The following is a 25,158-nucleotide window of genomic DNA, read 5'->3' on the forward strand; positions in this document are numbered from 1 at the left end:
TTGGTTGGGTTGGGCTATAGTTGGCCCGCAGCCTATCCAACCACCCATAACTGAGTCAGGTTGGGTCCCTTGGATTCGAAATCCAAATCCAACCTGAATCCATTAACTTAAGGGATGAATGTGAGACTTGGGTTGCACGAGTCTGCTTCTTTATCCCGAAGCAGTCCGCCGACCATGCCGGCGTCTTCTTCGCGGCCTTGATGACTTAAAGAGGAGGGGGAAGATCGGCTATGGCAACTGGTGGTGGGAGGTCTTCCATCCATGGCCGACGACGACTAGAGCCACGAGGGCTTCAAAGGAGAACATCTGTGGCACGTTGCCAACGACGTGAAGCTTCTAGTGATGGAGGGGCAGCGACCCGAAGCCGCTGGTCGATGTGATTCGCCGATGAAGCCGCTGGTCGACGTGATTCGCCGATGAAGCTGCAACCTCCACAATTGCTTCAGCGGTTTGTTCCCATGTCGTGACTTTGACAGTATAAAAGTAAGAAGATAGGAAAGAAGGGGGCTAGGGTGGGTGAGTAAGATAGTATTAGGTTTTAATCCTAATCATTAATCCAAATTTGATTTGGAGTGGTCGAAAATCTAGCAGCCATTCTTGTTACGTGATTGAGGAGAGAGGAGGGAGGTTGCATGTGCAGTGCTCATGCGCCCTCTTCTCTCTAAACCTTTTTTTTTTTAGTTCTTACAACTATTCCCAATAAAAAGAAGTTTTGCCTCGAGATTAAAATTAATGTAATAAAAGAATAAAGTGATACCGTAATAGTTGCTACGTAGACTGAGGAAATAGCTCTAGATGCTTCTCTCGCATTTCATCTTCATGATCCCAGGTTGCTTCTTCCGGCTTGTGATTTTGCCATAAAATCTTTACTAATGTGATTACCTTGTTGCGAAGAGTTCTTTGCTGAGTTTCTATGATTTCTACAGGTTGTTCCTCATAAGATAGATTTTTTCAGATCTCCAAAGGTTCAAAATTGATCATATGATTAGCACTAGGTACATACTTAACATAGACATATGGAAGACATTATGTACTTTAGCTAATCTTGGTGGCAATGCTATTTGGTATGCCATCTCTCCAATGTGTTCTAACACCTCAAAATGTCCAATAAAGCGAGGACTCAATTTGACTTTCTTACCAAATCTGATCAATCCTTTCGAAGGTGACACTTTTGAAAAAATCATGTTACCCACTTGAAACTCCAGGTTTTTTTTCCAATTATCAGCATAACTTTTTTGACAGCTCTGAGCTATCAGAAACTTTCCTTGATTTTGATAATTTTTTGAATGGCATCTTAAACCATATTTGGCCCCAATAACTGTCTCCCACTAACCTTGTACCAACAAAGTGGAGATATGCATTTTTAGCCATACAACGCCTCATAAGGTGCTAGTCCCATACTTGAAAGGCATGGCACTTGGCACGGGGGCGTGCCGACCGGCACATGTGTCGTGCCGGTCATGTGCCAATGTAGAGATTTTTTTTTAAAATTTTTTCTATTTCCATCAATCTTTATCAAATCAACTTTACTTATTTTCTTAACAAACATAATATGACATGTAGAACCCATTTTTTAAATTTTTTTCTTACTTCTATCAATTAAATTTTGTCATTTGTCATTTTTGAAATGACAACTTATTTGTCATTTTTTAAAATTGGAATGACAATTCATTTACTAGACCTAAACAACCACAAAGTTGAATTTATCAGAGTCAAAAGAAAGGAAAGGGACTATCTCAAGCTCAATATAATTATAGTCAGATGAGGGAAGGACTTGAGTCTATAGGTAGGAGGACATTAGTAGAGGTGCTCTCACAGGATGATATGAGTTGATCATCATTACCATCATATCAATCACACTCACCAGAGCCACAACACTCTTATTATACTCCATATCCACAATCTACATATGCTTATGGTGTGCCTGTGCCTGTGTCGGTCGTTCCCGTGTATATTCAATATCCATATCATATCATTGAAGAATTACAAAATGGTGTTAAGAGATAGCACAACACGGCCATCACTGCTTTACAGTGTTGTTAAGAGATATATTTTATCATGGTGGATGCATAATCTTCTCAAACTTTGTATGCTTTCAAGTTTCAAATCAATCTGAACTTATCTTGTTTCTTTCGAAATGTACCCTTCAGCTTCAGTTCATAACAAATGATGAGCCTAGTTAAGTTTTGCTTTCATAAGGTCTTGGCAGTAATCTTATGTTTCCAGTCTTAGACGTCGTTTACCGGAACAGGTTTATTTACGAAATATTTATCAATCATGTTTCATGTGTTTTATGACTAAGTTATGCTCTCATTAATTCCTTAGGTTGCTCTGGAAGCTGCTAAGACAAGGTAAACATACCTCCAATAAGGGGTATCGGCCATGTCAGGGTTACTATCAGCCATGTAGAATTTGTTCATGAACTCTTCATGTTCAGTTTCTCTTCAATTACAGTAGGGAAACATAATAGATAATACTAGTCTATTGCTTGCGTGTACCTGCTAAAGTGTTGTTATCCTTGAAAAGGCTTGACTATTGAGCAAAATAGTCTCTTATGATTTATATAATCTTATTTTAAAATTTGAGTTTGGTATATCCTTCTCATACCTTAGGATGAGGTGATGAACTCAATGCTAACAGTTATTGCATTTTTTTGAAAACCATAACTAAATACTTTATCTGCATTTATGGCAAGATGAAATTTAGTTTCAGTGAATGATTGAACTTCTATATTTACTCTTATCATTTTTTTTTCTCTTTATCCTTTCCAGGTGGGTCCAACCAACTAATGTACACCAAATGCATCAACACTCTTGAGAATTTACTTGATGCCAAGGTCCATATATTGTATCAACACGAATAAGAGATAGCAACTGGTGAAAGATTATTAACTGGCCTTCTTTTTCATGCAAAGTTATCTGATGACTCTCTCATAATTTCATAGGTATGTTCTGTTGATGATTATTTAGACCTCGAGAGTGTAGTTGCTTCTCCGGATGTTGAGGTCTACCCATACGGTCCTGTCATTCATACTGCTTCTAGTTTTACAGTGATCTACAGTAAAAAGCTTGAGGAGCTGAAACTCCAGGTCCCTCTTCTTTTCTATATTGTCTGAGGATAACCTTTCTTTTCTGTACAACCAGGTCTGGCTTACTTCATTTTTTCCTGATGTGTCCAGTGTATGTCCATTGTAAGAGAAAATTTATGTGATTTCAAGGATCGTCAAAAGAAAATAAAGATCCTATGGAGGTTGCATGACAATTTGACGTTCTGTTTGCAAAATCTTGGTCTTTGTGGAGGTGTACAAGTGAGTCACTAGTACAACATTTTTTCCATATTAAAATTCTCATTTAATTATTGCTGTTCACTTTGACATAATATAGTGCTACTACTCATTTTTCTCTTGGAAGATTTGAGGCCTTACCAAATGTAGTCTTCTTATATTTCTTCATCATGTCCTTTTGACTGCTATTAATTCAAATTTGCTCAAAAAAAAAAAAAAAAGAGGAAAGGAAAAGGAAACAGAAAAAGAAAACAATATACCGTTCTTTGCTGTCACCTGTGTGTATGTTTATTCATATAAGTATATTAGGTATTTGCTGGAACTAATTTGACATTGAATTTTATCCTTGATCACTAATATAGCATTGACTTATGTTGAACCAAGCATCCTTGTGGCTAGTTATTCAATTTTCATTAGGCTACTTTAGTTTTAGAATGAAGAATGCCACAAATTGCCTGCTGCAGTCCTATCAACCAGTTATCCCTTATTACAGCTGGTGACATATCCCTTGAAGGTGCCATATACATGTGGCAATTATTTATAATTATTCGGTCATCGATGGATATCAGTAAAGATGCACTTTTCAAGTGAAATCACTACATTACTTTTGCCATATACACCCCAATATGAATGCATATTAAGTTATGATTGGGAATGTCATTCACATAGTTGATGCTTCATTCCAAAGGTCTAGCATTAGCATTGTAGGGGTTTCAGATTTTCTTTTCTTTTCTTTTCTCGGAGTGAGGGAAGGATGTTGGGATTGGAGGTGTTGTTATGGAGATCTACAGTCAAAAGCAATCGTTATATGATGATAAGATAGGTAAAGATGCATTGTTGAAATTGATTTTTGACTTTCTGGAAACGGATGGGTGGACTTAAAGGTCTTTCTGACATAGAAACAAGGGATAGACAAAAAAGATATTTAATTGCATATTAAATCAACAATGGTCGTTGTCATGATCCGAGATAGGAATCATGACCTGCCATGCACCTCAATATGCTTGAGATACACAAAGCCTTATTAATACTTTCTAAGTGTACGATGGCAAAAATAAGTAAACGAAGATCTGCTTTATTAAATTTAAAATTAATTACAATTATTATAAAACAATGTCATTAAAATGAGTCTCTAAATGAAATAAATTTAACTTCTAATCTAAAGCATAAAAATCCAAAAGAGCGGAAAAGTAAATAGGTGGATCCTAAGTGGAGGTGGAGTCCGGGCACGTCTCGCTCGGTCGCTACGCTGACTATTATCTGAGATAGATAAATAAAAAAAATAAATCTATGAGCCAACAACTATCGCTCAGTGAGTGGAATCCACTCGAAAACCAAATAAATTCTAAATTATATTAATATTGAATAAAATTAAAATTTAGAACTAAAAATCAACAATATCCATAACAATTTACAATAGGCATGCTCTTTAAATAATGACAATGATAACAATAGAGAGAGTCACAACTTGTAACCTTGCACGATTTCAACATATTAATATATTTTCAATATTTATACTGTCATATGTCTTAATGGGTCTAAACCCTGTGGATCCACATTAACTAGAAGTCACCTCGAGATGACGCTCGGGATTTTTCTTCATAGCTGATCCGGTTAGGGTCATCAGATGGTATCACCCTGTGATCAACACACTCTGTCTTTTCCTTTAACCGTTGAGAGAAGTTAGAGTCACCTAGAAAATTTTTTCATTCATCCTAGGACTGTTCCCTAACCCCGCCAGAGTCACCTAAAAAAGTCACCGCAGTGATCTAATTTAGGACTTTTCCCTAGACTTCCAGATAGACTTGAGTCACTACGGAAAATCGCAAGCGATTTATACCGGGACTGTTCTCTAAGTCGTATCAATACTAGTCTCATTTTTCTTTTCACAAATTTCAATATTTGCACAGAGTATGGTGATGCACTGAGTATAATAATTAAATGCACACAGAAAATATAACAATTAAATTTTCGCACGTACGGATGAAATAAATAGATTTGCACACAGAAATTATAACAATTAAATTTTTACACGTAAGAGTGAAATAAATAATTTGCACACAGAAAATTTACATGGTCTGACAAAGATACCAAATATAATAAAATAAATATGTGAGTGAATCCATTCACCTGAGTCTAGGCAAGACAACCGAAATCTCAAATCTCTAGCTCACGTACTAAAAATCACCACCTTAAATAATAAATAATAATAAAATTATTTTAATTTGAATAATATCAATATTTCTAAAATTTAAAAACTAAAAAGAACTAAAATGGGTCAATTCAAAGAAAAATGGGCCAAGGCCCAACCAAAATTAATTGGGTTGGGCTGTGGGCTAACCCACAGCCCACCCAAATAAACGGTTCGGTTTGGGTCGGGTTTTTGGATCCGAAATCCAACCTGAACCTGAACCCAAAATTTAATAGAAAAGGGGTTGGCTCGGGTTAAACCCAAGCCCAACCAACCCGTTCTTCTTCCTTCTCGCGTTCGACGCGAGGAAGGGAGGAATCGAGGGAGAGAGTGGCCGCCGGCGACTCTGCCGGCGGCGGTTCACGACCGGCTCTCTCTCTCTCTCTCTCTCTTCGTCGTTCTCATGTGGTGGAGGAGAACCCACCACCGACGGCCGACGCCGAGGCCGACGTCGATTGGAGCCACGAGGGCTCCCTAGAAGATATCACCGACACCGGGCTTGGAGCACGAAGCTTCCGGTGACGATGCCGTTGCGACCCGAAGCCGCCGGCCGGCCTGATTTGCGGATGAAGTCGACAACCCCAATTTTAGGTATTTTCAATTTACCCCTTTAAATTTAAATTAAACTAGAGGGATGAGAGAGGGCTCACCGGGGAGGAGTATGATGGTCCCAATTTTCTCTGGCGATCCAATTCCATAGCGACGACTCCGACGGTGAGAAAAGAAAGAAAACGATGAAGGAGAAGAAGGCTGGGGGGGGGGTTGAGGAGAGAGAGAGGATTAGGGTATAAATTTATAGATTAGAAGAGGATCAAATCTAATCCGATTCGGATTAGATGAAATCCTTTTTTTTTTCTTCTGTGCTTCGTTGCGTGCTGGAGAGAGAGGGGGGAGGGGCTGCACGTACAGAGCATGTGCACCCTCCTCTCTCAACCGCTAATTAATTTTTTTTTTTTTTGGTTTTGACAAGAATATCACAAGGATGTTGCATTAAATATTATCAATATTCTTCAAAACTCATCTATTAATAGTATCTCTCATTGTAATTTCTCACATAGTATTTATACAAATAAGAATTTTATAATTCTTTTATGATATGATATGAATAATAAACATGCACGAGAATGATTAGCACGGGCACTAGCACCGTGTTACGGGCACACCATAAGCATATGCAAATTGTGGATATAGAGTATAATAAGATTGTTGTAGCTCTAGTGGGTGTGGTTGATATGATGGTAATGATGATAAACTCATATAATCCTGTGGATACACCTTTCCTGATATCATATTACCTACAAACTCAAGTCCTCTGTAAAAATAATCTCTTTGAGAAGGTTGTGTAACAGGGACATATGTCTTATCTCTATTATCACCGTTATCAGATTGAGTCTAGTCATTATCACCATCACCATTATCATCATTATCATTTCTAGTCTCATCATCATTAATTTTATCTAAACCTTCTAAATGATCGATTGATTAGTTGATTTAATAGTGATTGATAAAAATAGAAAACTTTTAAAAAAAGGGTTCCACATGGCACAATGACCGGCATGCGGCTGTGTCGGACTGACATAGCTCGGCACGACTCGGCACCGGGGTGTGCCACTGGCCTGAAATATTAATCTCATTTTGGGAATAACAAAAAAGAATATTTATTCTAGAATTGATCTTATTCCTAATGTAAACAAGGCCTTAGATTAAGATAACTAGAACTATCTGGCACATAGTTTTAGTTTCTTTTAAGAAGTAATTATTATTATAATATTATAATAATAAATTTAGAGCGATTCAAACCTTATTACAAAATTCCTAGTAAATACATCCTACATGAACCATTAGTTTGTCTTCTGACTAAATGGAAAAATACAGATGAATTAACCATTAGTCACATTGTATCCTCCGATGAATATGTTTATATTAATTGATGAAAAATTCAATGATTAATATTGTTTTATCTCTTAATTTTCTGTTTGCAGGAGGTAGGTAAAACGAGCATGCCCTATTCTAACATTATGTGAATTGGCACTCTTCTATGATAAGAAGACTAAAGAGTTACTTCCTAATAGAATACATTTATCAAAAAGCAAGTAGTTCTATAGTGTAAGGGGAAAACTGGGAAGCCTTTATGGGAAATTCAGTCACTACTCAATACATCTCTTATTGGTGTCAATATGATACACATTTATATAATCGGAGTCATACTTTACCATCATACTGATATTTTTTTACTATTATTTTTTGCTTTCACATAAGCCTCTATGACACTGAAGTATGTTTTTTCCTCCCTTTTCAATGTTTTTGTATGTCAATATCTATAATCCAATTTGTAGATCTGTATTATTTGGAAGTATGACAATTATTTACATGGTCAGAGTTGTAATGTAAGAATATTTTACATTAATGGCTGTTGTACATTAGCCTTTTGTGTTACTTGTTAGCATATAAGAGGTAATTCTATTAATTGTTCTCTGCTTTTGCTATGTGTATGTTGATATGTAAAGTATTTCCTCATTTTTTTTGGGCATATATGCGTGCAATATGTATGATGTTGATACCATTTGCTCTCTCTCAATTTATATGCCAGGAGATGCTACATAAATTGTTGTATCTTAGATATGTTTTATTTGGTATTCACCAATTATTTAAGATCATGGATTTCCTTTTTCTCTCTGGTCTTAAAGGCTGCAAGGATACTTTTAGCTTCTGATGGAACAAACCTGACAAAAATGGAGGCAGACACCAATAACAGTGAAAACTGTCACAGATATCAATATCTAAATAAGGCAATCTCAATTCTAACTTCTAATTTTTCGGATGGTATGTCTTACACATGTCATTGTTTTTAACATAGATGAAGAAAATTGATTACATTTCTCTGTTTGTAGCCTCATCTTCTTATTCAAGGTGACTCATCGAGTATCTCCAACATTATTTTATAGACTAAAATATTGATGATGTCTTCATTGTTAATGACTTTCCTCCTTTAATTTAAGCAACATTAAATCTATAGTAAACACATATTCTTATTTTCCAGACATAAACAAATTAATCCTTCATCGAGTTGAATGTCTTCTTGTTCTTTTCTGGTTGTAGTTATTAAGTCAATGAATTGCTAGTGACCATACGCTGCTCTGAATGTCAGATCTTGTGAAGTACCGGGTACATATGTATGTCAAGTAGAATTCGCCTGTCAGCTACTTTTTCATCCATGCACCCATTCCACAAGTGCATATTCATTGTATTGTATGCACATAGACACATAGGAGTTTGATGCTCCTAATCCTAAACTGAGACCGTATTACTGATGAAGACAAAAAATAGCATCTGAATTTTTAGTCCAGTTATTTGAAGAGTCCATATTTAATCAGCTCCATTTTGGAGCAAATTTCTCTATCAAACCAAATACTGTTATTTCTTCTCTTAGTAGATCTTTTCATGTGCATTGTGCTCTTTTCTTTCCTCTCACTGTCTACTTGAATTAGATGATTTAGGGATGTGCTGGTGGAGCCTCAATCAACCTGTTCTTGCTCGACACAGCCTTTGTAGCAACAATGATGGAGGATGTGATAGAGAGAGGCAGAAGAAGGTGGAGAAGAGAGGTATAATGAGGGAAAGAGGGAGAGAGGGAGGAATTTTGGAAGGCAGAGCGGTAGTTGAATTTGGGGTGAATTGTAGAAGAAGTGAGGATATGAGCGGGCCATAAGCATATGCAAGCCATAGATAAAAAAGTAGCATAGCATCCAAGCATAGTCAATAACATCCCAAATCTTTTTTCTCACAAATTATTTATCTTTATCAATATTCTCTATCAGTTCTAATCCTTTTATTAATAAAATTAATGGATAATCATATCTTAACCCTCTGAACTGTTGTCCATTTCCATATAGACGCCCTCTTTTTTTTTCGTGATAAATTGATCCCGTTGTCTTAACTATGGGAAATCTCTGAAGGGCCCCTTCCATTAGATTTTTTTGGTTAAAAATGTGTCTCATGTGATCAATGTTAGGCCCTTTAGGAACCATTTTGTCCTTATTTTAGATAAAAAAGAGAAATATTGAGAGTAAAATAATTATTGATGTTTTTAGTCGGCACCGTCAAAGGGGTGAGAAGTTTCTATAGTTTAGGCAGTTAATGCACATGGTGTGCCTGTGCCAGTATCGGTGCTAGTCGTTTTCATACATGTTCACTATCTATATCATATTATAGGAGAATTACAAAATTTCTATTTGTACGAAGATTATGTGAGATATTATAATAAACAATACTATCAGTGGATGAATTTTAAAGATTATCGATAGTATGTAATGCAATATTTTCGTGTTATTTTTGTACCGGCAAATGGAGTATTTAATCCTTTTTGTCATTTTATGTTCAACTAGATATTAGTTTTAATTATTGAACTATTATCAATTAATATTATGTGTTTAATGTTATTATTGTTCAATTATATTATGAAGTATTCAATCATATTATGGAATGTTCGATCATCAATATTAGTTTTAATAAATATATTCAATCATATTATGTGTTGAATAATATTTATATTTAACTGTTATTTTTTTCTTTAATAAGATATGTCATTTATAAAAATAATTTAAAGGTAAAACACTATATTGTAGGTTTTAATACATGTATTTAAATAAAAAAACTTAAGATTAACATGCTGAAGGTGGCACGAAATGTGCCACTAGCATGACCATTGTTGCTTTTAAGAATCCAATTTTATATGTAACTATACTCATCTACAAGGATTGCAAAGCTGAAGGCATGTGCCATGCTAATCCTCGGTTGGCATGCATCTATCATGCCTCTGAATGCCACTAACATGCATTGACACTCCTTTGACACACTTCTAATATACTTTTTTAGAGTATTTAGAGATATTTTTGAGTTGAATATATGTATTAAAACTTACATTAAAATATTTTATCCTTAGACTATTTTTGTAAATAATCTATTTTATTTAAGATAAAGCAACAATCAAATTAGAAATATTATTCAATACATTATATAATTGAATACATTTATTAACCGATAATAGTTTAATAATTAAAACCAAAACTTAGTTGAACATATAGAGCGATAGAGAGGATCAAAGACTTCATTTGTCGGCATAAGAATAACATGAGGATGTTACGCCAAACATTTTCAATAATTTTGGGGAAAAAACAATAATTTCTGAGTATGCTGCAATTTTAGCTAACAATAAAGTTTAGGTTTAAATCAACTCATATGGTGTTAATCTAATAATTTCCTATCCCGATTTTGTCCAAATTTTAATGAATTTGACATATTAATTTTGGATTTTTTAAAATTTGGGTGAAATCTTATTATGTTGAAAATTTATCTGTAAATTATAAATATGGGTTCAAATCAATTCATATAGTTAATCTAACATATCCTATACTCATTTTGACCCAATTTCAATGAATTTGACATATTAATTTTGGATTTTTTAAATTTGAGAAATAGTTTGCGGGAAATCTAAATTTTCCTTTGATTCCTATACTTTAAAGAGTATTTTCATAGATCTAACACCAAAATGTTAGATCTATGTAGAATGATCCTTACAAATGATAGATCTAGTAAAATTAAGCTAAATCCAGCACTTATACACCCCAATTTAGTTTTTAAGCAAATGATAAATCTAGTGAAATTGAGCTAAATCCATTGATCATACAATCGTATTCACTAGATAGGTTTTCGTCATCAAAGGTACCTATTAATTCCTGTCTCAGCACAAGATTTTTCTAAATCAATAATTCCTCTTTTCACATCTTAATATTTCGTCAGTCATATTTCCAGATAAAGCCTACCTGAGACCATCTTTTCCTGTTCTTTCAAAGTTCTCTGCAGAACTTCGGAATAGCCCTGCCAAGCCCTCCTCCATGTTCAATCTCATTGTGAAAAGAACTAACATGAAGCTCAAAACCTGCACAAAATCCTATTAAAATCGGCCCTGTTTGTTTTGAAATCTGAAACTGCCACTGCCTTTTATCTAGTTCTAATGATCAATAAGATTTTGGCATCAAAAGTGTCACGACCCAAAATCGGAATGCCATGCATCTCAATATGAGCCTTAATAATACTCTCTATCTATACGATGACGAGATAATTAAATAAAATAAGAATATGCTTTATTAAAATTTTTATTACTCAATTGGAATAAAATAAACAATGTTAATGTTTTTGAATCTCTAAAACTAAATAAAATAAAATAAAATCTTCTAATCTAGAGCACAAAATCTAAAAGAGCGGAAGGGTAAATAGGTGAATCCTAAGTGGAGGTGGAATCCAGGTACATCACGCTCAGTCGCCCCGCTGACTATTTTTTTGGTGGATTTTGGCATCAAAAGGATGAAACCCTGTGGATCCACATCAACTAGAAGTCACCTCTGGGATAAGAGTTGAAGATCAATTAAAGAAATGTATTAAGTTGAACTACGTCACTTTCTTGATACTTGATGTTTTTCAGTTATTCCAGGTTGGGTGTTGTTTAAGACTCATAACCGAATCGCCAAATTTTGTCTCTCTACTTGTAGCTTTGCATTACCTTTGATGATATCTAGTTTAGGGACTTGATCATTCACATGAACTTTGTTGTTGCATCATTTAATTTATCTTAGAGTTGTATACATATAGGTCCAATCCCTAGGTTTTCTTACATCACGTCATAAAGCAATGTAATTAAGCTAACTGCTTGTGTAACTTCACAAATCTTGTGTTAGTTTATCTAGTGCTCTATTGGTAAAAATATGTTTGACTATAGTTTAATCTAATCAAGTCTTTGTCACTAAAGGGTGGTAAAATACTGCAAAATTTAATTTCATATTTCCTATTTCATTCTTTTGTTCTTATTGACAACCTCCATGACTCTCAAATATCCCCACTTTCTTTTCTATATGAACTATAGAGTAGGATGGCTGTGCCATGGCACAGCTCATGCTGACCACCAGTCGGCACGGTATGGCACTTGCCTGCGGTGTCGCAAGAGAGGGAGAAAAAGAGAGGAGGAAGACCAGCAATGCTTCACTCTTCATCGTTGTTGTTGCCCATTGCGAGCGAGCTTGAGGTCACTGATGAAGGCGCCGATCGCTCCAAGGTGGATGCCCTAGTCCCTGGCTCAAGGAGGAAGATGACTCAAGTGGGTCGAGTCAGGTCGATTTCTAATAAAAAATTAAGTTGCCAATCTGGCGAGCAGCGATGATGACGACGAAGAGTGAAGCGCTGCTAGGAGGGTGTTGTGCAGCACCCCTTGTGCCACATGCCAACCTATACGCCCCATGCTGGTCAGCATAGCTATCGTTGCTATCAACTATGCTTCTACAATCTTATACACACCTATCAATGTTATCCTTTCTTTTGTTAGTTTCATCTTCAAGTTATTCACCTTTCCATAATATCTTTTGATGTTGTTGAATAATCTGATTGAGGTATTTAAGACTGATTCCTTAATACAAGTTTATTTTTTGTATGTAACCTTTTATCTTTAATGCGTTCTGTTTTAGGTTCTGGACCCTCCAGTTTACCAAAGTTTTTATTTAGTACTTTCTTTTGTAGATTGTCCTCCTACCTAGGCAACTCCAGTACATAAATTATATTAACTTCTTCCCATTCATTGTTCGCACTACCAACTTCATGGTTTTACACTTTTATATGAGTACGTTCATATATTCTAAGTCACTACTTAAATTTTCTCTGTGGAGCTAGTTTCCATGGTCATGCTTGCCCACATGGGACAAGTTTTTATTGTGCACCTTCACATTCATTGCCCAACATGATACCCTTTTCTCATTACTACATTCTGTTAATAGAAATGCACCTATGTCTTATTGTGGCAGCAACCACAAAGGCATTATTTCTGTAAAACTTTATTTACATAATTTTCGGACAAAATTTTTACCTTGGTATCAAGCCTTGGTAAGAAACATTAAGATTCTCACCAATGGAGTTGAACCAAATAGTGCCATATATGATTGAAATTGTGCACCTCATTATGACTGGATAAGCAGGAGACAAATTTATAATTCATTATGATTCATGTTAGTGTAAATTTGCATTTTAGGTAAGCTGATTGAGGATTCATACATGGATCATGACATTCATCTTAAATCAGGAATGGAACATTATATTTCATGTTTGTATATTTTTTGTACCATATGATACTACCTTTTTCATCAGGGTAACTTTTCTTCCCTCCACACTTACGTGTAAATAAGATCCAGAAGCTTCTATTTCCAGTATATGAACTTTGTAAAAGTTGTCCGATTATTCATCATAACTTGATAATGTTATTTCCAGTTGAATGGTCTATCATGCTGTGCATCAATTCTACAAGTTTGTCATTCCTGATATTGAAATACTATTATTTCTTACCATCCCACAAGGAGATAAAGATGGGATAGTTTCTGTCTCTTCTCCATGTTACTGCTCATGTATACGGAGATTGACAAATAAATGCTGGAAGGACTTATTTAATTAATTGTTTGTTTAACTGCCTTCGTAAATTGAAGTATTGAATAGATAGATTTATCTTGAGTTTAATCTGTATTGTAATAACACGTAAATGATCAGGTTCCTCCGTGATTCTATCAGACCTGACAAGTGGTTTTATTTACTGGTTTAATAGGTACAACCGCTGCTGATTCAATTAATCTAGAGATTTTGGAAGAGCCTTTCTTCTCAAAGAAGTTGTCAGTTCTAATCAAAGTTCTTTCAAGATACAGGTCTGTACTAATGCTACTATCAGGTGCTTTTGGAATTTAGATGTCTAATATTGTAAGTTGTTTTTATCTAACATCTCTACTTCATTCATCATTTCTTCCTCTATGTTTTGTCAAACAAAGAAATGAATAACAAATTCTATGTTTTGAGTCTACAGGCTTGAGTTTCTGGAATGCATTCTTTTAAGTGTATCTAAAAGTGGACCTAAAATGGAAAATTTTAACAAAAATCCTCTTATCGAATAACAATACATCTTATTCCATCTATACATGTCAAAATGAAAACATAGTGGAGCAAGCCACATATTAATGCTAGTTTCTATGAAACATTTTGTGGTTCAACATTACTTCGATCTATTTATGTTTCATAGTAAATTATATTTAATTATACAAAATGCAAACTATGAAATTTTGTATGTATCAAACAAAGTTTTACGTCTTCAGATGATAGAAAATAATAGAATAATATTCATTTCTCTAAATTGAATTGTACTAAAAATGCCAGTTGCCCTTGACAAGATTTCATTTTATAAAACCGCTGCATTATCTTGCAAATATATTTATTAAATATGTAACTAATTTATTATTCATCCACTGATCTCCTGTTTGATTGCGCAACCGAGCTTTTATCACTTTCGTGACAAAGAATATCCTTTCAACTATAGTTGTTGCCATTGGTAATAGAAGCACCGAGTTCACCAATAAATAGACGAAATGATATTGAATATTTAATATTGGTAATTGACCATTCTTTCAGCAAGTTGTCCTATACCATTCAAATCCGAAAATTGAATATCAGATTGCATATCAAAATTGAAAAACAGATTGCATACCGAATTTGAATGTTTTAAGTTGATTGTCAAGTACCATCAATTATGCAGTGAAAAATCATCTAGATAAAATTGTGCCAACAAATTCAATTTTTCCTTATCAAAAGCAGCAAATGAATATTCACGCACCGTTACATTCTTGGATTAAGAGGGGATTAGGTTGTGTGTTTGGATTGAAGGTAGGTAGTTCGTTAATGGTGGTGGAAAGAAGTGAAGGTGGGGTGACGTGGAGATGGAGATGAATGAAATTTGGTGAAAAGATAGGACGAGGAGGGAGAAGGAGTCGCTCCTAGAAGAAGTAGGGTGGTGACAAAAGGAGAGAAGGATCTAGCCGCGTCGGCTTGGGGTCAACGGAAAGGTTAGGACACGAGGAGGAAGAGAGAAGAGAGTAAGAGAGATTGAAAAAAGAAGATTCATTTAAAGCTAATCCAACTTGAATGCAATCCACAATACTTAGATGCTACCCAATTGACCAAAACAATTAAAAAAAAATTCTAAAATAATCCATCCTCGTCGCGGTGCGTTCTCTGTATATCCTTGTAGGCAGATGTTCGAATAATCACAGGGCCGTTCGAACGCGCAAAACCTATTCTTTGTATGTGTGAACGCGTGTAGCCTCTCGCATTTAAACACACCCCGATAGTAAGTTTTATTCTTCAAACAAAATTTATTCCTTTCGATACAACTTGGCCTAGCCCTAGTTGTATCACGCACATATAAAGTTACTTCCATGGAAAATTTTAGTGGCCTCTCCGCACACATGTGCTCATGCATGCATGTTAGATTAGACACACACATGGGAATTATGTACAAGTTTGTTATCTACCCCATTTTGATCTATCTAGTTATGCTAGTGTAGAAAAGGCACTTGTTGGCAGAACAAGAGATCCATTGATTTCCTATCTCTTCTCTGCTTGGCCGTCGATCCATGTACCTCCTTATCTTTCCCTATGTCAATGTGACTTACATCCAATGAGACATCAGTATATAATTGTACCATCATATTCTCTTATCAAAATTTGAACTACAACATTGACATAGAAAGGCTGAGTTAGGGTAGTCCTGTGGTTGTTGTGATTGAGTTGCTGATTTGAAACAGTAGCACAAGGATCGAATCAAATGCCTAATTAGAAAAATAAAATAAATCAAGTAGTCTCTGATATGCAGTGTAGCATTTGTCTCATCAAAACGAGTAAAATCAGAAATAAATTGACAATCCGGAGAAGGCAATAAGTAATATATACATCAAAGGTGACTGATAAGAAGTAGATCTGTCTTGATAGGTTTATAGCAATCATGTGATATATCCTGTTAGAAAATAATTCATTAATCATCTATTTGTATGGAAGTTGAGAGCTAAGTAGTTCTGCTGCAGCAGAATGGTTTCACTATTCTACTTTGTCTTGTCCAAGGTGTCTAGAATCTAGACACTAGAATAGTGAACTAGATACCTAATCTGCAAGAGTCAAATTATCTTTTACGAGTTCCTATTGATTTTGTTTTCATTCTATAATGTGCACTTTTTGGTACGTATTAACTTAATGTCATGGCTTTATTTTCTTGACAGGCTACAAGAAAACATGAAATGTATTATTTTTGTGAAGAGAATCATTGTTGCAAGATCTTTAGCATACATTCTTGGAAACTTAAAGTTCCTTGACTTTTGGAAATGCGAGTTCCTTGTAGGATGTCATTCTGGATTAAGGAATATGTCACGAAAAAATATGAATGCCATTGTTGAAAAATTTTCTTCCGGAGAGGTACTATTGGACATCCCTTCCCTATTTTCTTATATTATTTTTAGTATGTATCTTCTTCTGATGTACTTCTTTTATTTATATAAGTTGGAGTAGATATGTAAAGTTTGACTGAAGAAACCTTCTTTGTTTCTTCTGCAACAAATTTTTCTTCTGTAGTTTTAAGGTTTCCAGTCTAGATCAAGCAGGTTCAACTTGATATTAAATTGGAAGACATTTGACATTTTACTGTAAAACAGGCAGCCAGACATTAATAGATAAAAAAGATTAGCTGACTGGAAATAGTTTGAGCTAGAGGCTCGTCTTCTGTTGGTGGTGTACAAGATGAAATTTGAAAAAGATCAGTTTGAATTTTCGGAGATTTATCATTGGAACTTTATGGTATTATTTTGTTTCTGTTAAAATTCTTACACTAGCTTTCCATGTATATATGGATAAATGAGACCAGAATTCTTGATTTGATTACTGATAGTTGACAATTTACTCGTAATCTATATATTTTTCCTTTAAAGTGGAGAATACATGTCCTAAAAAATTGACTTAAAATTTGTTAACAATTTAGCATTGGATAAGGCATTTATTGTTTCCATGAGCAAGTTAATGACAAGCAATGACATACAAGTAGGAAAGTATGTTGTGACGTGTTAAAGGGGATTACAAAAGTAGAGTATATGTGCTACATTCTCTCTGATTAGCTTGTCATTTATGCTTGATTTCATTCAACTCACAGGTGAATCTTCTGGTTGCTACAAATGTTGCTGAAGAAGGGCTTGATATTCAAACTTGCTGCCTTGTTGTGCGGTTTGATCTGCCTGAAACTGTTGCTAGTTTTATACAGTCTAGAGGCCGTGCTCGGATGAGAAAATCTAAAATCATATTTTTATTGGAGAGGTATTTTCATTCTGTAAATGTTCTTTCATTCCTTTGCATGCTTAAGCATTCCACTTTAATATTGTTTATCTAGTAATTAACCTAGAATGTCTGTCTTCTTCTCAATATCTCAGTGGGAATCAGCAGGATGAGAAACTACTGAATGATTTCATAGCTGGTGAACTTATCATGAATAAGGAGATAATTTGCAGGGCATCAAATGACACATTCCATAATTTGGAGGAGACTATTTATAGAGTTGGTAGCACTGGTGCTTCCATTAGTACTGGCTGCAGCGTGTCACTCCTTCATTGTTACTGTGCAAAACTTCCTCGAGATATGTACGTAGTGACTAACATTCTTTCAACTTTTGGCATCATATTTCCTCGGCAAAACCTGTACAATCTTATACTTTTGAATTGACAAACATAACCTTTCCTTCACTGCAGATATTTCACTCCTGCACCAAAATTCTTCTACATCGATGACATCAATGGGATTATCTGCAGAATAATTCTTCCGCCAAATGCTCCTTTTCGTGAAGTTGACAGTCTACCATGTTTATCAAAAGATGTAGCCAAGAGAAATGCTTGCCTAAAAGCATGTGAGGATCTTCATGAAAGAGGTGCTTTAACAGATTTTCTTTTGCCTGGTATAGGTCCTGGAAAAAATGAAGGATCAGCTACTCACTCTGTCAGACATGTCGCCAATGAAGGTTTGCTAGTTTCTATTCAATATTCAACCATTTGTGCTTAATTAGTTGTCATTATATGATAGATTTATATATTTTTTCTATAGATGATAGTCCGAGAGAAGAACTTCATGAGATGCTAGTACCTGCTGTCCTCAAAGAATCATGGTCCAATCTTAATAGCCAGATAAATATGTATTCCTACTATATTAGATTTGTTCCTGTACCGTTGGACAGAGACTACAGAATGTTTGGTCTTTTTGTCATGACTCCCCTTCCAGAAGAGGCTGAAAATTTAGAGGTTGATTTACATCTTGCTCATGGTAGAATAGTGAAAGCAGGAATTGAAGCTTTAGGGATGTCAACATTTGACAAAGAGGAGGTAAGACTTCTTTCCCTATCAGTAGATGCATATACTACGGTATGTTTGTCACCTAACGAAATCTAATCTGAAGTTATTTGTCCATACAGATGATGCTTGCACAAAATTTCCAGGAAATGTTTCTGAAAATTATACTTGACAGATCAGAATTTTCTTCAGATTATGTTCCCTTGGGTCAACTTGTTGGATCTCAATATTGCTCGTCAACTTTTTATCTATTGCTTCCTGTCAAGCAGCAAAATTATGGGGAAATTATGATTATTGACTGGTCAACTGTGAGGCGCTGTTTATCATCACTAGTTTTTCGGCATGACACAAATTTGTACGGGGAAGATCCCTATCCATCACATGACTCGTTAAAACTTCTCAATGGAACAGCCAAGAAACATGATGTCCTGAACAGCTTAGTTTTTACTCCACACAATAATCTGTTTTTCTTTATTGATGACATTCTTCACGAAACAAATGCCAGTAGGCAGTATAAGAGTATGAGCTATGCGGAATACTACTATGACAGGTAAGTACTTTTTGATATAATGTGTTTTTTTTTCTTTATTGGTGAAATTCTTCAATGTTAACTCATCCTATTCTAAAAGCTTAAGTTGTAAGAGAATAGTGATTTTTATATTTTATATTTAACACTCCTCACTTCGAGGCTAAGACATTTTGATGGGTCCAAAAAAATGGACTTGATTTAAATAGGTGAAAGTGTTATATTGTAAATGATAGATGGACTTGACAATATTCGAACTTAGGGACTTCGCTCTAATATTATGTTAACTTACCAACTGCTCTAAAAATTTAAGCTGTTAGTATCATAGATTCCAGTTTCAGTGATCCCGAATGGGATTGACCGAAATGGATTGGGATCAGAGCTGATCCCGATCTGGGCCGAAACTAGTTGGTTGGCTGGTTTTGGCACTGTAGCAGGCCTGCTGGAGAGAGAGAGACGGTAGATAATTATTATTTTTTAGGCTTTATATATGAGTAATTATTATTTTTTATTTTCTTGTATTTTTTTAAAAATTTTTTAGAACTTTCTCATTTTTTTAAAATAATATTTAGAATTTATTAAATTAAAATAGTCCAATTTGATATAGACGACTGATATGGCCGATATGGCAGATACGTATCGTTTTTTCAGACGGCCGATCCCGATCTCGATATCGATTTTTGAAACCTTGGTTAGTATATGCTTAGTTTGAGTTTAAATCTTGAATGTGGCTTGTTGGCTCTATTTCTTAGTCATGATTTAAGTACCTTAAACCAACGATGGTAGTGCCAACTGGCATAGGGCGTGCCGACAGTGTACTGACATGTGGCACCAGGGGGGTGCCACACGACACCCCTTCTAGTAACTACGTCGCTCACTGTCACCTCACTATTGCCGCTCACCGGCAACCTCGCCATTGTCCTCGTTGCCCCTCCGAGCGAGAGGCATCACTTGCACTCGATGGTGAGCGAGGAAAGGTGAAGATGAGTAGTCTTTTTCATCCTTTTCTCTCATTCCCTTGCGGCACGGTCAGCAAGTGCCGTGCTATGTCGTGCCTGTGACACAGGTTCTTTTGCCTTGAATTAGACTAAGAAAATATAGTGTTTGGTTGTTAACTAGGCTAAAGTATAATTATTACTTTTGATGTGATGTGAAAAAGTAAAAAATGTGTTGGTTTTGAAGGGAAATATATACAAAAGTAATGAACCAAAATGCTCTTTGACTTTGAATGTAAAATTTAAAAACATTATGTTTTTTATTAATAAAAAGTTTTGAATTACCGATTTGCGGGCTTACAAGCATGTAAGCCCATTTGTAGGCTTACATGTGAGCAAACGGGCTTAGTATGCATGTAAGCCCACAACCGGGCTTACATATTATTATTATTATTATTTTTTATTTTATTCTAAAATATCGTAAGATTAATATTTATAAATAATAGTATAAGGTTACTATTTTTTATTATTCTTTTGTTTTTGGTTATAAGCCCACATGCGAGTCTATATTATTTTTCTAATATCTTTTTAGAAGTTGTTCGTATTGAAAACTTTACTAAAAAAAAGAAAGTGAGTTGCTGCAGGCTTAAAGGTTTTATAAGCCCATAATCACCCTATAAAATTTATTGTGGACGTAGTAAGTTTTAAAATTTTTTTGGAGAGAAATATATTTATTTTGGTGGGAAATTAGAGATAGATGAGAGAAGATTTGAAATAGAGATGTAATTACTACTCTGAGGTGACATGAAAAAGTAAAAAAATTATCTATTTTTTTAGGAAAAATTGAGTACTTGCCATGCAAATAGTGCCAAAATATTATTATTAAAGTTATAAAATATAAATGCAGGTAAATCATTTTAAACCCATATTAAACCTATTAGTAAATTATGTTAACTAATAAAGTTTTAATTTTTTCACAAGTGTTTACGAATTTTTTTTCCATGGTTAATTTTATTTTTGTGAGCCATAGTGAAAGAGGAGCTCTTTTATAATAAATAAAGATGTATTTTTTAGAAGAGAGAGGAGAGGGGAGAGAGACAAAAGAGATAATATTGACAAGATATGAAATTGATAGATTTAAGTTATGTCAAGTGTAAAATTAGAATCAATTTGAATTTATATTGAAAATTTTGTTTTATTTATTAGGGAGTGAACTTGGTTATTGAACTTGGCTACGTGTCCCTGACCAAATTTTGGGATCTCCCTTGAACTCAAAGCAAACAAGGGCTTTGAGAACAGTAGTTTTTGTGATATTGACAAATTTTTTATGCAGTGACCAAAATATATTCAGATTATAATGAATAGAATGTCATGCGATTCATGCCTCGATTTGGGAGCATAATGTTTGCGAGCATGCGAATCACTAGGATAAACTTCCCATAATCAAATCCTAAATAAACATTGACACAACAAAAATGTACTTGGTCATGAGAGTCATCTCTAACCAGCTTCTTGATTTCTTGAAAGTTAATAAATCATAATATGTTAGATGCTTAGCAAGTAAACCCACTTTACCATGAATATGTCAAATGACAAAAATCAATATGTGATACATATAATAGCATAACATGAATCATAATGACATACAAAAGCTGTCTTAGAGAATAAGCAATTTTTTTATCTCTTCATTTTAAAATCCAATACATGCTAAATTGAATTATAAATTATTTATAATATCTCATATTGCGTCAATGGTGGACCATTCTATATAGATGTAATAGCATGCGAAAATTATAATATGTAAAGCATGATCTTAAAACCCAAATTTCAATAATTTGTAATATACTAATAATATCTAATATGAAACTAAGCTTGCTTATGACATGAATAATAAAACACGAGTAATAACAGTACGAGTAAGAAACTAATAAAATACTTAAATATCATTATATAGATTGCAGAACCTCTCAATCTCTACTAAGTGTTATATTTATCTCTCTTAGGTCTGTGGCCGTAGATCTATATCAACTAGAAGACAATCTTGTAGATGGCGCTCAGGTATTTTTCTTATAGCTGACCTGATTAAGGTCATCAGGAGGTATAATTGAGTGATAAACACACTATATTTTCCTTCAACTGTCGAGAGAGACTAAAGTCGCTTTAAGAACATTTTTGGTTTAGCTTGGGACTATTCCCAAATTTTACCAAAGTCACCTAAACTGGTCACCATATTATCAGGAATATGTCTATTCTCTAGACTTCAAAGTCGACTTGAGTTACCATAGAGAGATTTTCGATCTAGCTTGAAATTGTTCAGTTATTTGTACTCATAATTTAGATTTCATTAGATGCACAAAGAATAACAATTTTAACATAGTATATAACATTGCACGAAGGATAAAATGGTATGAAGAATAATATAGCATGATAAATACCATTGACAGAGAATATGGCAATTTATGACAAGTAGCACACACAATTACACATAAGTTGTAAAATACGATGCAGAGCAAAACTAAGTGAAACTCACCATAATTATCTGTAGAGTGATTTAGACTTAGTTGTCCTCAATATAATTCATGCAAGAATTATCTATAATTAAATGTCATTAAGATGCTAACATTTTCTAAGACATACATCTCAAATCCTCTTTATAAGTCATGTATATAGAACATGAATAAACAATAATCAAAGATTGGATCCCATAAATATTTTCAACTTAACCTATTATGGAAATATGATAGAGAGAGATCTCTTATATTATATGTTCTATAAATTAAATATTATGAATAAATATTTCCTCTTATTTCTTGTATTCTGGAAATAAATAAAAAAATTGAAATTCTATTTAAGTGTAATATTTCTAATCTGTTAGAAATATAAAGAAATCATAATCTCCTTTTTTTTTAAATATAATAAACAACGGTTTTCTACATAATCGATCTAACCTTGATATCTCTAATTTATTGTAAAAATTCTTAATAATGAATTTCTTTATTTCCTATGCACATAGCTTCATTAACATCATCTGAATTAAATTTCTCATATCAATAGATTATTCATTTTAAATAATCTTTATTATTCAGAATAATATAGAATAGATCTAACAGAATTTTCTTCAATAAAATACTTTTGCTCAATTCTATTCTATATTATTCTGAATAATAAAGATTTTAAGGAAATATAAGTAGAAACTTGCCTTGATCACTTGAATTCCAAATAATCTGGTTTTCAAATCTTAAGGAAATCTAATTTCTTTTTCTTCCTTTCTCTCTCCAAACCAGATCTGGTCTACTGTTACTTTTTCTCTTCTTTTTTTCTTTCTCTCGGGTACGGCAATCTCTTCCTCTAGGGCTTATTTTACTCTAACCTTTCCTCTCTTTCTTTATAGATAAAAAAAAGTCTTAATAAGGTTGATAAAATTAAATTTATTATTATCTATATGATTATCTTTAGTTTCCTATTTATTTGTTTATTACTATTTTTTCTATAAATTTTGGGTTGTCTCATAGAACATGACTGGAAAGGTACTTCTCTTAAGAGATCAATATCTGCAATCAGTTTTCTTATCCCATAATTGTCCATGTTTAGAAGATGCACTTAAGAGGAAACTATGAAGAGATTAAGAAGACATTGTTGAAAACTTGAAATATAATGTAAGCTTCAAGACTCTCACTATTGTGCATTTTCTCCCCAAGAGATCCTTAAGATTTAACTTGCAAGACAGTATTTCTTACAAACTAATTGAGGTTATTCAGGACAAATTTACCTTTTTCCAATTATACGAGTTAACTGATCCTATAGTTGCTATCATGTCTTTGAATACTGTCAACATATGGGTAATTTAAACTATTTATGACTAAATCCTATAATAATTAGGCTATGAATTGCTTTTATCTTTTACACTTTTTTACTTTTTTAATCTTTGCATTTCTCAAACCAATGAAAATGAGATGGAAGATGGTACATTGTTGTTCCACTGAAATTTCTACATGGCTGTTTTATGTTTAAAATTATCACTGCAAAATCAGGTTCGGAATTCAGCTATCCCATCCAGAACAACCTCTTCTAAAGGCTAAGCAGCTGTTCTTTTTGCGCAATTTGCTCCATAATCGTTTGCAAGAGAGTACAGGTGACTTCCTTGCTGCTTTTCACATTATCAATATTTTTTTTTTGTTTTTTGGCTGATGTCATTTTACTGGAATTCCTATAACTCTGTTTAGTAGGTAAAGCTTATCTTCTTAAACTCTATATGCATCAGAAAGAATTTTTTTGTTGGGGAAAACCTAGATAATATTTGACGTCTTGCATGTTTTGCTTATAAATCAGTATATATTGGAAGCATACAGATATGCCAGGATCCAAAAAATCCTGATTGATAGGCCAGCATCAGGAAGTAGCAATTACAGTTAATTTGATTGCTATTCACATAACGAATTTCCATTTTTTCCACGTTCTAAGTTCAAACAATCAAGTCAGGGGTTTAGGGTTCAGAGGTTCTCCAATTGATGAATATATCCTCCACCATACCAAACAATTGCTAATACTATTGTGATTCCCTATATAGGGGATAAATGAATATAATCCTCAAGAATATCTTAGTTTCATGATACCAAACTAAGTTCTTCATTGATTTGTGAATCTGTTGTTTGCTGTCTAGATCTGCCTTGAAGCAGGTGAACAAACAACTGCCATAAATTAAAGTATGCTATCTGAACTTGGGTTACATGTATGCAGATTTGCATTGCAAAGCAATCTGTCACGACTCGAAAACGGAATCATGACCGGCTATGCATTTCAATATGCCTGAGATACACGAAGCCTTACTAATACTTCCTAAGTGTACAATGGCAAGAATAAATAAACGAAGAGGATTTGCTTTATTAAATTTAAACTAATTGCAATTAAAATAAAACAATGTCATTTTTACTGTCTCTAGACGAAATAAAATTAACAATTAATTTAAAACATAAGACAAAAGAGCGGAAAGATAAATA

At 34.1% G+C, this 25,158-nt stretch overlaps 1 protein-coding gene across 3 annotated transcripts in view; it reads left to right on the forward strand.

Moving 5' to 3' along the window:
- LOC140766796 (endoribonuclease Dicer homolog 4-like) overlaps nt 1-25,158 on the forward strand; it is a 71,861-nt gene that overhangs the window by 11,067 nt on the left and 35,636 nt on the right. For all 3 annotated transcript variants that reach the window (XM_073106446.1, XM_073106447.1, XM_073106448.1), the window contains 12 exons: nt 2,772-2,836; nt 2,945-3,088; nt 3,179-3,307; nt 8,162-8,297; nt 14,110-14,206; nt 16,601-16,793; nt 17,521-17,681; nt 17,795-18,001; nt 18,110-18,375; nt 18,459-18,733; nt 18,823-19,250; nt 24,193-24,293. In XM_073106446.1, the coding sequence (XP_072962547.1) occupies nt 2,772-2,836; nt 2,945-3,088; nt 3,179-3,307; nt 8,162-8,297; nt 14,110-14,206; nt 16,601-16,793; nt 17,521-17,681; nt 17,795-18,001; nt 18,110-18,375; nt 18,459-18,733; nt 18,823-19,250; nt 24,193-24,293 (2,202 nt within the window). The remainder of the gene's footprint in view (nt 1-2,771; nt 2,837-2,944; nt 3,089-3,178; nt 3,308-8,161; nt 8,298-14,109; nt 14,207-16,600; nt 16,794-17,520; nt 17,682-17,794; nt 18,002-18,109; nt 18,376-18,458; nt 18,734-18,822; nt 19,251-24,192; nt 24,294-25,158) is intronic.

Source organism: Typha angustifolia, chromosome 9, assembly GCF_048772165.1.
Source record: "Typha angustifolia cultivar Huaian chromosome 9, ASM4877216v1, whole genome shotgun sequence".
NCBI classification, from domain to species: domain Eukaryota; kingdom Viridiplantae; phylum Streptophyta; class Magnoliopsida; order Poales; family Typhaceae; genus Typha; species Typha angustifolia.